Source organism: Sylvia atricapilla, chromosome 25, assembly GCF_009819655.1.
Source record: "Sylvia atricapilla isolate bSylAtr1 chromosome 25, bSylAtr1.pri, whole genome shotgun sequence".
Taxonomy (NCBI): Eukaryota; Metazoa; Chordata; class Aves; order Passeriformes; family Sylviidae; genus Sylvia; species Sylvia atricapilla.
Window position 1 is genome coordinate 2356477 of NC_089164.1, and position 13119 is coordinate 2369595.

At 45.1% G+C, this 13119-nt stretch overlaps 1 protein-coding gene across 1 annotated transcript; it reads right to left on the reverse strand.

Annotated features, from left to right (window-relative positions):
• Nucleotides 1-404: 404 nt before the first annotated feature.
• On the reverse strand, nucleotides 405-12912 carry ZC3H11A (zinc finger CCCH-type containing 11A). The gene is given in 24 exon segments (XM_066335894.1): nucleotides 405-564; nucleotides 567-706; nucleotides 1739-1788; nucleotides 2395-2462; nucleotides 2948-3055; nucleotides 3058-3105; nucleotides 3636-3786; nucleotides 3788-3930; nucleotides 4708-4781; nucleotides 5699-5736; nucleotides 5738-5865; nucleotides 5867-5967; nucleotides 5970-6191; nucleotides 7113-7178; nucleotides 7492-7593; nucleotides 7766-7846; nucleotides 8262-8327; nucleotides 8330-8371; nucleotides 8648-8728; nucleotides 9211-9327; nucleotides 9564-9761; nucleotides 10934-11057; nucleotides 11700-11819; nucleotides 12730-12912. Coding segments are annotated over 24 exon segments (2406 nt in total). The 5' UTR covers nucleotides 12784-12912; the 3' UTR covers nucleotides 405-480.
• Between the last annotated feature and the right edge of the window lie 207 nt (nucleotides 12913-13119).

A 13119-nucleotide genomic window follows, 5' to 3' on the forward strand; every position in this document is an offset into this window, starting at 1 on the left:
AGAGGCTCACCCTGGCAGTGTTTGGTCCAAATCCTGACCCGGCTGCTCCCTCTGCCAGCCCTGAATTTCCTGAATTTCCCCCCAGTTCCGAGTGCAGAGGCAGCGTCCATCCCTGAATTCCAGAGTTGACATAGTAACTCCGGGATTTGGTTGGGATTCAGTGTCCAGGAGGGGGCTGGGACTGGCTCTGGAGATGGGATCTGTGTCCTGCCCTCCCCGAGGGAATTCCAAGTGCTTTGTCCTGTCCCGTGTGGGAGGAGCCTCCGGAATTTCGGGAGAACTCTGCCTATTCCTAACAATCCAACTGTGCTTGCCAGCTGGGAACAGCATCTCCTCCACGGATCCAACAACATTTACAGGATTTCTGTGAAGGGTGAGGGAAGGAATTTTATGTTTTATGGGGGTTTTTTTTGAGTCTTTTTCCCCCGCAGTTTTTATTATTTTTTTTTTCCTTTAAAAAAACCACCTGAGTTTAAAAACTCAGCTGTCAATCATCTCTGAAGTGTCCAGCAGGAGATCATCCTCATCCTTCCCTGGATCCAGATCGATTTCTGCTTCCAGTTTTCTCCCCCCGAGATCTCCCAGATGAGCTTCTCGAAGTCGTCCTCCACGGACAGCGCGGGTTTGGCGGCGCCGGCGGAGCTCAGCCGCCGCAGCTTCAGCGGCACCTCCAGCGACGAGGAGGAGGATCCAGACCCCTCTGACACTGCCAGGAATCCCTCTGGCTGCCAGCCTGCACCTCGGGGCTGGGGAGAAAGGAAAAGCGAAAAAAATCAGTATGGAGTCTCTGAGGTGGATTCTGGGAGTTTGGGGTCTTGATGAGTTTTTGGAGCCCTGGATTGGTTTTGAATCTCAGAATTGGTTTTGGGAAGTCCTGGATCACACTCTCGGGAAGTTCTGGATGGGTTTTGGGGAGTCCAGGATGGGTCTTGGGGAGTCCAGCCGGCCGAGCTGAGGTGCCGCAGCTTCACCAGGACCTCGAGGGAGGAGATGGAAGAGGAGGAAGAAGAGGAAGAAGAGGAGGAGGGAAGGGGAAGAAGAGGATCCAGACACCCTGACACTGCCAGGAATCCCTCTGGCTGCCAGCCTGCAGCTCGGGGCTGGGGAAAAGGAAAAGGGAAAAAAAAAACATCAGTGGAGGTCCCTGGTGGTGGTTTGAGGTGGATTCTTGGAGTCTGGGGTCTTGATGAGTTTTGGACTCCTGGATTGGTTTTGAAGTCCAGAATTGGTTTGGGAAGTTCTGGATCACACTCTGGGAAGTTCTGGATCACACTCTGGGGAAGTTCTGGATCACACTCTGGGAAGTCCAGGATGGGTTTTGGGTCCAGGATGGGTTTTGGGGAGTCAGCTGGCCGAGCTGAGGTGCCGCAGCTTCACCAGGACCTCGAGGGAGAGGAGATGAAGAGTAGGAAGAGGAAGAAGAGGAGGAAGGGGAGAAAGAGGATCCAGACACTCTCACTGCCAGGGAATCCCTCTGGCTGCCAGCCTGCACCTCGGGCTGGGAGAAAGGAAAGGGAAAAAAAAATCAGTGTGGGAGGTCTCTGAGGTGGATTCTGGGAGTTTGAGGTCTTGGATGAGTTTTTGGAGCCCTGGATTGGTTTTGAAGCCCAGAATTGGTTTTGGGAAGTCCTGGATGGGTTTTGGGGAGTCCAGCCAGCCAAGGTAAGGTGCCGCAGCTCACCAGGACCTTGAGAGAGGATGGAGGAAGAGGAGGAGGAAGGGGAAAGAGGATCCAGACCCCTTGACACTGCCAGGGAATCCCTCTGGCTGCCAGCCTGCAGCTCAGGGCTGGGGGAGAAGGAAAAGGGAAAAAAATCAATATGGGAGGTCTCTGAGGTGGAGTTTTGAATTTTACACCAGGGAGGGTGTTTGGGTTTGGGAGTCCTGGATTGGTTTGAAGTCCAGGATTGGTTTGGGGGAGTCCTGGATGAGCTGGATCAGTTCAAGGTTTGGGGATTTAGCACGAGGAAACACAGCTGGAATGTGGGGGAGAAAGTGCAAGAAGAAACCCCCAAGGCTCTGAAAAAAATCCCCAAAATCACTGAAAAAATCCAGAAAATCACTGAAAAGAAACCCCTAAAGAAGCCACTGAGAAGGTCACCAAAATTCTGAAAGGCCACTGGAAAGAAATCCCAAAAAACCACTGAAAAAGGCCCAAAACTCACTCAAAAAAAAACCCCAAAAAAACAACCCAAAGCTCTGCCCAAGTGCAGCATTTTAGAGAACCCAAAGGAGCTCTGCTGCACAAATATTAATTCCAATTAATCCCAATTAATGGCTCCTGCTGGATTTGGCACCAATTCCCTCAGAAGTGGCATTTCCCCCTCGTGGCCACCCCTCAATCCCATCCCTGGGGTCAGGAAGGAGAAGGAAAAGTTTGGGATTGGGATTTACCTGCTCTGGGAATTCTCTCCCCGAGGGATGGAGCCTGGGCTGTCCTCTGAGGAACTGGGAACAACCACCTGGGAATGAGGAACAGGACAATTTTGAGGCTATAAAAATCCTAAATTTTAAGAGATTTTTTTTTCCCTCTTCTGCTTCACCTGAAGCAGGCAATCCTAAAATGAGGAATTTTTAAGGAATTTTTGGCTTGGAACAGCCAAAACCATCCCAAAATCCCAACAGGGGAATTCTGGTGATGCTCCCAAAGCAGGAATGTGCTGCTCCCCAACACTTGTGGGGTGAAAGAGGATAGAAAAGCTGGAGGAGGTTTCACTTTTCCATTTTTTTTTTTTTTTTGGAGGAGGTTTCCCTTTTCCAGGTTTTTATTTTTTTGGGAGGAGGTTTCCCTTTTCCAGGTTTATTTTTTTTTTTGAGGAGGTTTCCCTTTTCCAGGTTTTTATTTTTTTTGAGGAGGTTTCCCTTTTCCAGGTTTTTATTGTTTTGGAGGAGGTTTCCCTTTTCCAGGTGTGTTTCTTTGGGAAGGAGGAGGGATTTGTGGCCTTACCTTGGCTGAGGGCTCCTGGCTGTCCCCGCTGGTGGCACTGAGTGGCTTCACTGCCACCACAGCAGGGGGGGTGGCCCTCGGGCCCTTCCTCTTCAGGGGCTGCTTGGGCCGTGGGTGCTTTTGCCATCCAGAGGCTTCAGGGACACCTTGGATTTGGGCTGGGATGGAGGGAAAAGGAGGAATGAGGCAGCTTTGGGTTAAAAAACCAAAAAAACCCAACCAAATTCCAAGGGTTTGTTGCTATTCTGGAATTCCAGGATGGTTTGGGTCACTCTCTGTGCTCCAGGTTCTCATGATCCCAGGGGGATCCAAACTGCCCTTGGGCACTTCCATGATGGAGCAGCCATGGATTTTCTGGGAACATTCTACCCCACTCCCTCCTGAGGGAAGGATTTCATCCTGAAATGTGGCAGTGGGAAGCCATTCCCTGGTCCTGTCCCTCCATCCCTCATCCCAAAAGTCCTCTTCAGTTCTCCTTGGATCCCTCTCCAGAGGAGAACATTCCAATATTCCCCACTTACACCTTCCCAAGCCCCTGCTCTGGATTTGCTCCAAACATTCCCAACCCTCCGCATCCTCAGAGCTGCAGCATTCCAGCTGGGAATGAATGATCCCAGCTGCCTCCCACTGAGGTTTTGTGGTTTTTTTCCCCATGAATCCCAATCCCAGGATATTCCCAAACACCTACCTCTGGTATTTCCTCGAGGGGCAGCTGAGCTCCTTTTTCCCTGCATCTTTTCTGGGCTTCCCATGGATCCTCCTGGATTTTCCCATTTTCCTCTCTGCCCAGCTGCTGAGTTGCTGATCCCACAGCAGCCTCAGGCTCCCTGATCCCAGAGTTTTCTCCTGGTTTTCTCCTGGTTTTCAGCTGGGATTGTCCCAGCTCCTTTCTGGAGTTTCTCCTCCTGTCGTTGTTTCAGCTGACGTTTCTCCCACATGATTTCCTCCAGGCTCTTCACCTGAATCCCAGAGTTCCCTGAATTCTGGGGAAGGGAAAAATATCCCGAGAGGGTTATTATGGATAAAAAGTCTAATAATGAAAAATGAATAATGAAAAAAACAAATGAATCTGGGGATTAAAAAACAAAAAAATCGGGGGGATAAACCCCCCAAATCGGGGGGATAAAACCCCCAAAATCGGGGGGATAAACCCCCAAAATCTGGGGGATAAAACCCCCAAAATCTGGGGGATAAACCCCCAAAATCTGGGGATTAAAAAACCCCCCCCAAAAAATCTGGGGATAAAAAAAAAACCAAAAAGAATAATCTGGGATAAAAAACCCAAAAAAAATCTGGAGATAAAAAAAAAAATCAACCCAGGGATGAAAAAAAAAAATCAATCAGAGGATGAAAAAAATCAGAGGATGAAAAAAATCTGGGGATTCACTAAGGAATTTTGGGTGCAAATCCTTCCAAAATGGCTCCATTTGGCACCATTAAAATACAACTTCTTTTTTTTTTTTTTTTTTTTTTTGCAAGATGCCTCCTTATGGAAATACACTTTGAAAACTGCAATTCCCCAAAAAATCCCAATCTTTTTAGGGAATTTAAAACTACCTAAGCTCCCCCACAGAGGCCAAGCTCCTTTAAAATTCTGATTTTTAGGGTTAAAATATCCAGCTTGGGATTTTAAAAATAGAGGGGGAAAAATAATGCAGGGAAAAAAATGAGAAAATTTATTATTTTATGCCCAAAATGCTCAGAAAAGTGAGGAATTAATCAGAAATGTGAAAATTTATTATGAATTTGTTCAGACTCACCTCAGCAGATGCAGAACTCCCTTTGAGGGAAGGTTTGTTCAGCTCCACGATCATTTTTTCTTCTCTTCCAGGTGCTTTAAAACAAGAAAAAACATCCAAAAATTGTGGTGGGTTTTTTTATTTCCCTATTTTTATTAACAGGAAGAAATTCCTGCAGGATTTTCTCTCCCTTTCAGTCCCATTGTGGATTAAATAATCTGAAGGATGAAATTTTTGATGCCTTTGTGCTGATAAATCCTTCCCAAGGATTCCAAAGGGGAATGGAATGGATTCCAGCACAGGGGAAGATCCCACACCCCAAAAATCCAGGCAGAAAAATAAAAAAAAAAAGGGGAAAATACACCACAAAGCTTCTCAAGGAATGGATTTTCCAGTGGGAAACTCATGGAAAATCACAAAATTCTTTTAACTCTGGAGTCTGAAAGCTCCAGGAATGAAATTTTCCCTCAAGGAAATTTTGATGGAATTCATGGAGAATCCCATGATCCTTCTACAGAAGGAATTTTTCAGAGGGAAATATGGGAAATTATCTAATTCATGGAGAATCCTGTGATCCTTTGAACTCTGGAGCCTGAAAACTCCTCAAGGAATGAATTTTCCAGTGGAAAATATGGGACAACTCATGGAAAAAATCCCCTGATCCTTATAACTCTGGAAGAAATGGATTTTCCAGTGGGCAACACAGGAAATTTAATGGAATTCATGGAGAATCCTGTGATCTTTTTAACCCAGAGCCTGAGACCTTCAAGCACACCCAGAAGGACAAAGCCAAGATATTCCTGAGCAGACAGGGTTAGTTTTCAGGGAGAAGGAGAACTCCCAGGGGGAAGCAGAACTCCCAAGGGGAATTAGAACTGAACCAGAACTCCCAGGAGAAGTAGAAGTGAAAAAGAAATTCCCAGGGGGAATTAGAACTGAAGCAGAACTTTCCAGGGGAAGCAGAAGCCCCCAGGGGGAAGCAGAAGTCCCAGGGGAGCAGACCCCTCCTCACCCAGGAGCTTGGTGACCCGCAGCAGTTCCTGCCCCTCAGGGTGCCTCGGGCTGGGCAGCAGGAGCAGGAACGTTCTCCCCACTCTGCTGCATCCTCAGCGCCTTCTCCCTCTTGATCTCCTCCAGGGTTTTGATCCGAACTTCTCCTGCCCCTTTGGCTCTTCCTGCCCTCTGCCATCGGCACCCCTGCCTGCCCCAGCTGGAGCAGGATGTTCTGTTTCCTGCCATCAGCCTCGGCTTTGGCCCTGCCGGGGAATTCCTCGGGTTTTCCTTCTCCTCTCCTGATCTTTTGTGGTTTTTCTCTGCCAGGGCTCCCGTCAGCGATTGATGCGAGCTGCTGGGGAGGGTTTTGGCTCCTAAATTGGGATCTTCAGTTTTCCTGCCTTCCCCCTGGGATTTTGCCTGGGGCTTCCCCTCGCCTCTGGTGGCTTTTTCCAGGCGGATCTCCTCCAGGGTTTTCACTCGGATCTCCTCGATGGGTTTGGCAGCTTTGTCTGGAGAAATTCAAAGGCAGGGAAATGAAAGAGAGCTCAAAGGAGGGGGAATAAATCCTATTTCAAGCCTCCAGAATTTCTCCCAGCACTGAGGGAATTTGGGATTGAGGGCTCTCAATCCCAAATTGGGTTGGAAGGACTTCCAACCTTCTCCTATCCCAGGGTGCTCCAATCCAGCCTGGGACACTCCCAGGGATGGGGCAGCCACGGATTCTCTGGGAATTTGTAAGGTGGGAGGAGTCAGGAGTTCTGAAATCAGGATTTTTTTCATGGAATGGTTTGGGTTGGAAGATCTTAAGGATTGTCCCAGTCCCACCCCAGCCATGGGCAGGGACACTTTCCATGATCCCAGACTCTTCCAAATCCCAGGGATGGGGCAGCCAGGGATTTTCTGGGAATTCTATCCCAGTGCCAGGGAAGGATTTATTCCCAAAATCCCATCCAAACCAGCCCATGGGATCCTGGAATGGTTTGGATTGGAAGGGATCATCCAAATCCCATGGGCAGGGACACCTCCCACTATCCCAGGCTGCCATTTTACCCATTTTATCCATTTTTCTCTCTTTTATCCACTGTCCAGCCCAGCCTGGGACACTCCAGGGATGGAGGAACCACAGCTCCTCTGGGAATTCCATCCCAGCCCCTCCCAGGGAAGGATTTATTCCCAAAAATCCCATCTAAACCCATTCCCCCTGGGGATTATTCCCTCTCCTGCAGGTTCCCTTGAGCCACAGTGATCAAAATTCCTCCTCTTCAGGCTGAACAATCCCAATTCTCTGAACAATAAACTTCTCTCCTTCCTTCAAACCACTTGGACTTGGAAAATCAGAGCCAGTCATTCCTTAAAATGACCAGTTTAAGGCTGCATGGAAGTTCTTGGGGAGAAAAAGAAAAGAAGAATATTTCCAATCTAATTTTTACCTGTCTCTGTGCTGCTCTGCTCAGAGGGCAGCCCCAGCCTCTCCTTCAGGGACTTCAGGACTTGCACTAAAAAAAAATACAGAGGAAAAGTTAAAAAGCTGCAAAAAAAATCTCAATTTTGGGTGGGAAATGAGACAGGAGAACAACTCAGTTGGATTCAGAGTGACCTTTAACCCTCAACCAACGTGCAAAAAAGAAGCAGGAGAAAAGAGGAACAGAAAATCCCAAAGAGAAAAGCTGGAGAGAAAATGCCAAACAGAAAAAACCAGGAGAGAAAATGCCAAAATAAAAACCAGAAGAGAAAAATCCCAAAATAAAAAACCAGGAGGGAACCATCCCCAAGAGGATTTGCAGGTGTGAAATCCAGGTGTTTTGGTACCTGTGCCTCTCCTTGGGGCTTTGTCAGTGTTTTCCTGCAGCTCTGCTTTCCTCCCCAGCCTGTCAGCAACGTTCCTCCTCAGGGGAAGGAAAGTTTTCCCACCTTCAGAAAGACAAAAAAAAGAGAAATTCTTTCAGAATATTCCTCTGCAGGAAGGTTTAGAACAATCCCCCACTCACATCAATCCTCCCAGACTAATTTTTAATATTTGGGGGTTTTAGTTGTTAACAGAATTGGCTGCTTTTGATGTAAATACTTCACAGAAAGCTCTTACCCATGAGGGTTTTCCTTTTTCCCAGTCTGTCAGGGAGGTTCAGCTGGATCACGGGGTCCCTCCCCTAAAACAAGGGATAATCTTTGCAGTGCACCAAAAGCAGCCAAAAAACGACATTTTCATCCCCCCAAAAAAACGACATTTTCATCCCCAAAAAAACGACATTTTCATCCCAAAAAACGACATTTTCATCCCCAAAAAACGACATTTTCATCCCCAAAAAACGACATTTTCATCCCCAAAAAACGACATTTTCATCCCCAAAAAACGACATTTTCTGGCTGCCAAACCACAGAAACTAAAGAAGCAGTGGGAGGAGAAATGGTTTAATGCTAAAACTTCCTGAGTTTTAATTCCAACCCAAACTCAGCACCTCCAAATCCCCAACTTCTCCAACATAACACTTCAATCAGGAAAAGGCAGCAGCAAATCTGAGTTATTCTAATTCTTAATTATTTTATTTAAGGCTGTGGGATGGGAATTTTTTGGGATTTACCTTCCTTGGAGGAGAGGGTCACAGTTCTGAGCACGGTCCTGACGTTTTCCTTCTCTGGCACGGGATGCTCCGGGCTTGGAGGGGATCCACAGCCACTCCTGAAGGACCTTCTGCATGGAAAAAACATGGGGAAAAAATCAGGATATTTAGTAATTTTCCTTGGAATTCCAAGCAGCTGCCATATGCCAAAGTAGCTCTTCAAAAAACAATTTAAAAATTGTAAGTTTTGTCCCTGTGGAATCTCTCAAAGTGCAAAAATAAAAAAATATTCTAAAAAAAAATATTCCTTCCCTTGTAAATTGTCCAAAGGAGAATCAGGATTAAACCCAAGGATGGAAAGAAGGGAGAAGGATGAAAAAGGAGGGATTTTAGGGATATGAACTCACCACCTTGTTTTTTGGCTTTTTCCTTAAGTTTCTTCAATTTGATCTCTTCCAAGGTTTTGATCCCGAAATTTAAGTTGTCATCTGGAAGCAGAGAATGGGGTCAGGAAAAGGAGGAAAATTCTTCCCAAAATAATGGGAATAAATCAATCAATCAGCAATCCCCAGGAGTTAAAAAGCCCCAGAAACAGGTGGGATTTTAGAAAACTGGCAGCTTTTTTTCACCCTCCAAGGAAAAAGCCACAATTTTGAACACAAATTTATGGAGAGGGATTAAAGATTCCTGTATTCCTTGGATCTGGATTTCCACAAGGCCTGAAGGGATATTTTCAAAATATTTAAACTCTACTTTTAAACTCCTTAAATTCCATTTATACTTTATTTTGTCCCACAAAAGCAAACCAGGAGGATTATTTTTTTCCCTGATAAAGAAGAATGCAATTAGGTAGGAATGAACTCCTGGATTCCATTCAGCATTCCTGGGGGTTATTTTATCTCAGGAATATTTTGCTTTTAATTGTCCAATTCTCCCCCCAAGTCCCTCCTTCCTGCAGCTCTTGGAATACCTTGCTTTGCACTGGGATTGGATTTCCTGGTGGAAATCACCCTCAGTCCATTGTGGGTTTCTGTGGGTGGTGGCTGGACTGGGGTTTTGGTTTCTTCTCCTTCTTCAGAAAGCTGGTCTGGAAATGGAAAAAAAAAATCAAACCCAAAATGGAATAATTGATGGAGTTAGGATTCAGCCAAACCTTTTTGTTTTTAGGTTATTCAATATTTCAAGCCATAAAAACATTTATGCCTCTCTTCTGCAGCTTAAACCTCCAAACAACTCACGAATTTCACGATTTATATCACGACTAACATATACAAAAAAAGGCATTAAAGCAGAAATATCTGCAATAAATCCCAGATTTCTCACCATCATCATCTTCATCATCATCTGCAGCGTTGATGACCACTGGGGGATGGGTGGGACTGGGGACATTCTCGGAGTTTTCCACTTTCATCACCCCCCTGAGCTGTGGGGAGGGGTTGGACTGGACGGAGAGTTTGTTCTGCTGCAGCTGCACCATCTTCCCCTCGTCCTCTGCAGCCTCAGGGGGGCTTGGGAGAGTGGCTGGGGAGGAGAAATATTCCAACTTTGGACCCATAAAGTTGAAAATTTGGTAACAGAACACGTCTGGATTCAGTTCTTTATGCCCCATGCATAAAGGGGTTAAGGGAGAAGGGAAAAGGAACTTTGAAAACTAAAAATCACCAAGTACAGAGAAGGGAAAAAAAATTTATATTAGAATTTTGCTCCATTCTCAACTGTAAATATCCCTTTCATAAAGTGTGGCTTGACAAAACCTCAACTGTGACTCCCAAACTTAGATCTCAAATGCTGTAAATTTGACTAGAGAACATTCTTGGGTTCAATTCCTTATTCCCCACCCACACAGGGGTTAAAGGAGAAGAGAAAGGGAACTTTGAAAAGCAAAAATCACCAAGTACAGAGAAGGGAAAGATTTTTAAATTAGAATTTCACTGCATTCCCCTGACTGCAAATTTCCCTTTCAGGAGGTGTGGCTTGACAAAAACACAAATGTGACTCAGAAATCCCAAACTTTGACCCCAAATGCTGTAAATGTGATAACAGAACACATCTGGATTCAGCTCTTTATTCCCCACCCACACAGGGGTTAAAGGAGAAGGGAAAAGGAACTTTGAAAAGCAGAAATCACCAAGCACAGAGCAGAGGAAAAATTCCCAAATCAGAATTTCACTCCATTCCTGTGACTGCAAACTCCCCTTCAGCCAAAACAATTCCTTGAGCCTCCACATAATTTTATGGAACATTCACCAGGAATTCTTGGATCTTTTGAGGAAAAAAAAGGAGGTGGAGAACTCACTTGATCTGAGGGAAAGGAAGAGCCCATCCACATAATTTTAAGGAATATTCACCAGGAATTCTTGAATATTTCAAGGAAAAAATGGGATAGAAACCCCACTTTTGCTCAGGGGTAGGAAGAGCCCATCCACAGAATTTGCAGGAATATTCAGCCTAAATTCTTGTCTCTTTTGAGGAAAAAAGGAGGTGGAAAACTCAACTTTTGCTCAGGGGTGAAGAAGAGCTCGTCCACGTAATTTTAAGGAACATTCAGCATGAATTCTTGGATATTTTGAGGAAAAAAGAAGATGGAGCATCCACTTTTGCTCAGGGGAAGTAAAAGCCCATACACATAATTTCAAGGAATATTCAGCCTAAATTCTTGGCTCTTTTGAGGAAAAAGGAGCTGCAGAACTCACTTTTGCTGGGGGGAAGGAAGAGCCCGTCCACGTAGCGCCCCTTGGTGTGGTGGAAAGCACAGTTGTGCTTCTGGCAGCCTCCAGGTTGGTTCTCCCAGTAACAGGCGATCTCACTGCGCTTTTTCTGAGGGGAAAAGCACAAATCCAGACTCAGGGAATGCTCCCTGGGATGTGCAAAGTGGCTCAGTTTGTCAGCAGGTCACAGGGAAAGGTGGAAATTCACTCCAAAGGGCATAGAGACAAGGGTTTGGAGGCTGGGAAAATGGAGTTTTTCTGTTTTTTTTTTTTTTCCTATCATGAAGCTGGAAAAGACAGGGCACTGTCACAGAGTTAATACAATCCTGTATTAATAAATTACTACAAAATTCAAAATAATGGGCTTATTCACGGGGAAAAAATTCAATTTTCAGATTTGAATTGCCGGTGGAATTTATCTTTCAGAGCTTTAGCTCCTTCACGCTTTTTTTTTCTCCCCACCCTGTACAATTCTAAGAGCTCAAGATAAAACTCTGGGGAGAAATCCAGGCTCATTTCAGGAATTTGTTTGCTATCACATTTAAGGAGTGGGATCCATGTGGATGCTCTGCTAAAAACTCCGAGAACAACATCATTTAATAAAAAATCCCGCTGAGGAAAAAAACACCTTAAAAATTAAATTTTTTTCCCACTCCCGCTAACCGAAACTCCTACAAATCTCTGCTGGAAAACAACCTTTATCCCCTGGGTGTTTTTGGGGGTGAGGAGAGGGTTTTTAGGCAGCACTCACATCGATTTCCATGTGCCTGAACCTGCAGACATTCCTGAAGCAGCGGCCCTCCTGCCACAGGGTGCAGACAGTCTCACTGCCCAGCGCGGCCTCACAGTGCCGGAAGGAACAGGAGTCTCCCTGAAATAACACAGGAAATCAGCATGAAAAACAGCCCCAAAAAATCACACTCAGCTTTAAAAAGTAAATAGGGGTGGAAAAGAGAATCGTGGAGGTGTAAAGGATGGGATGGGAAAAGGAGAGAGGTTGGAAAAATGGGATGGGGAAAGCGCAGGGGGTATTAAAAATGGGATGGGAAATCAGAACGGTTATAAAAAAATGGGATGGGAAAACCTCACAGGCAAAAAATAAAGGGTGGTGGAAAGGAGAATCACACAGGCTAAAAAAATGGGATGGGAAAAGCAAAAAAGTTATAAAAATGGGATGGGAAAAGGAGAGAGGTTGGAAAAATGGGATGGGGAAATCTCACAGGTTCAAAAATAAATGAGGTTGGAAAGGAGAATCACATAGGTTAAAAAATGGGATGGGAAAAGCACAAAGGTCAACAAAATGGGATGGGAAAAGCAGAAAAGTTATAAAAATGGGATGGGAAAAGCACAGGGGTTATAAAAATGGGATGGGAAAACCTCACGGGTTAAAAAATAAATGGGGTTGGAAAGGAGAATCACACAGGGTAAAAAATGGGATGGGAAAATAACACAGGTTAAAAAAATGGGATGGGAAAACCACACAGGTTAAAAAATACACAGGGTTGAAAGGAGAATCACATAGGTCAAAAAAAAACCCCCAGTTTTCAGATCTGGGAGCTGAATAATTAATGAATGAAGAGGAATTTATTTCTTCCCTCTTCCTGCTCTTTGCTGGGAAATTAAAAAGGGAATGAAAGAATACCAAAGGGAATCGGATCCAAAAGAAAAATCACACAGGTTTAAAAAACCCCTCAATTTTCAGACCTGGGAGCTGAACAATTAACAAACGAGGAGGAATTTGCTCCTTCCTGCCCTTTGCTCAGGAACTGCAGAGGACTCACCTTGTTGCAGGTGGAGTAGAAGAAGAAGTAGCAGTCGTCTCCCTGGTTGGACATGCTGCAGAAATCCTGGGAAAAGCTCAGGTTTGTTCCCTCTCAGGGTTCTCCTCCAGCCTGGGAAAGAACTGCCTTGGCTTCAAACTCTTCTCCTGGTTTAGCAGTGACAGCTTCTTTTTAAAAGCAACCCTAAAGCAAAGGAGCAAAAAAAATTGTTGGTTTGGGAGTTGTTTCCTGTTAATTGATTTATTTCTGGAGGGAGGTGAGGATTTGAAATCAGCCAGGCACAAAAATGAAGGTGAAGTTGTGTAAAATTGCATATTTAAAAATGGAGTTGTTTGGGAAATGTAGATAAATTTTAACTGAGGTTTGGCCAAAACTGCAGGAATTTAATCA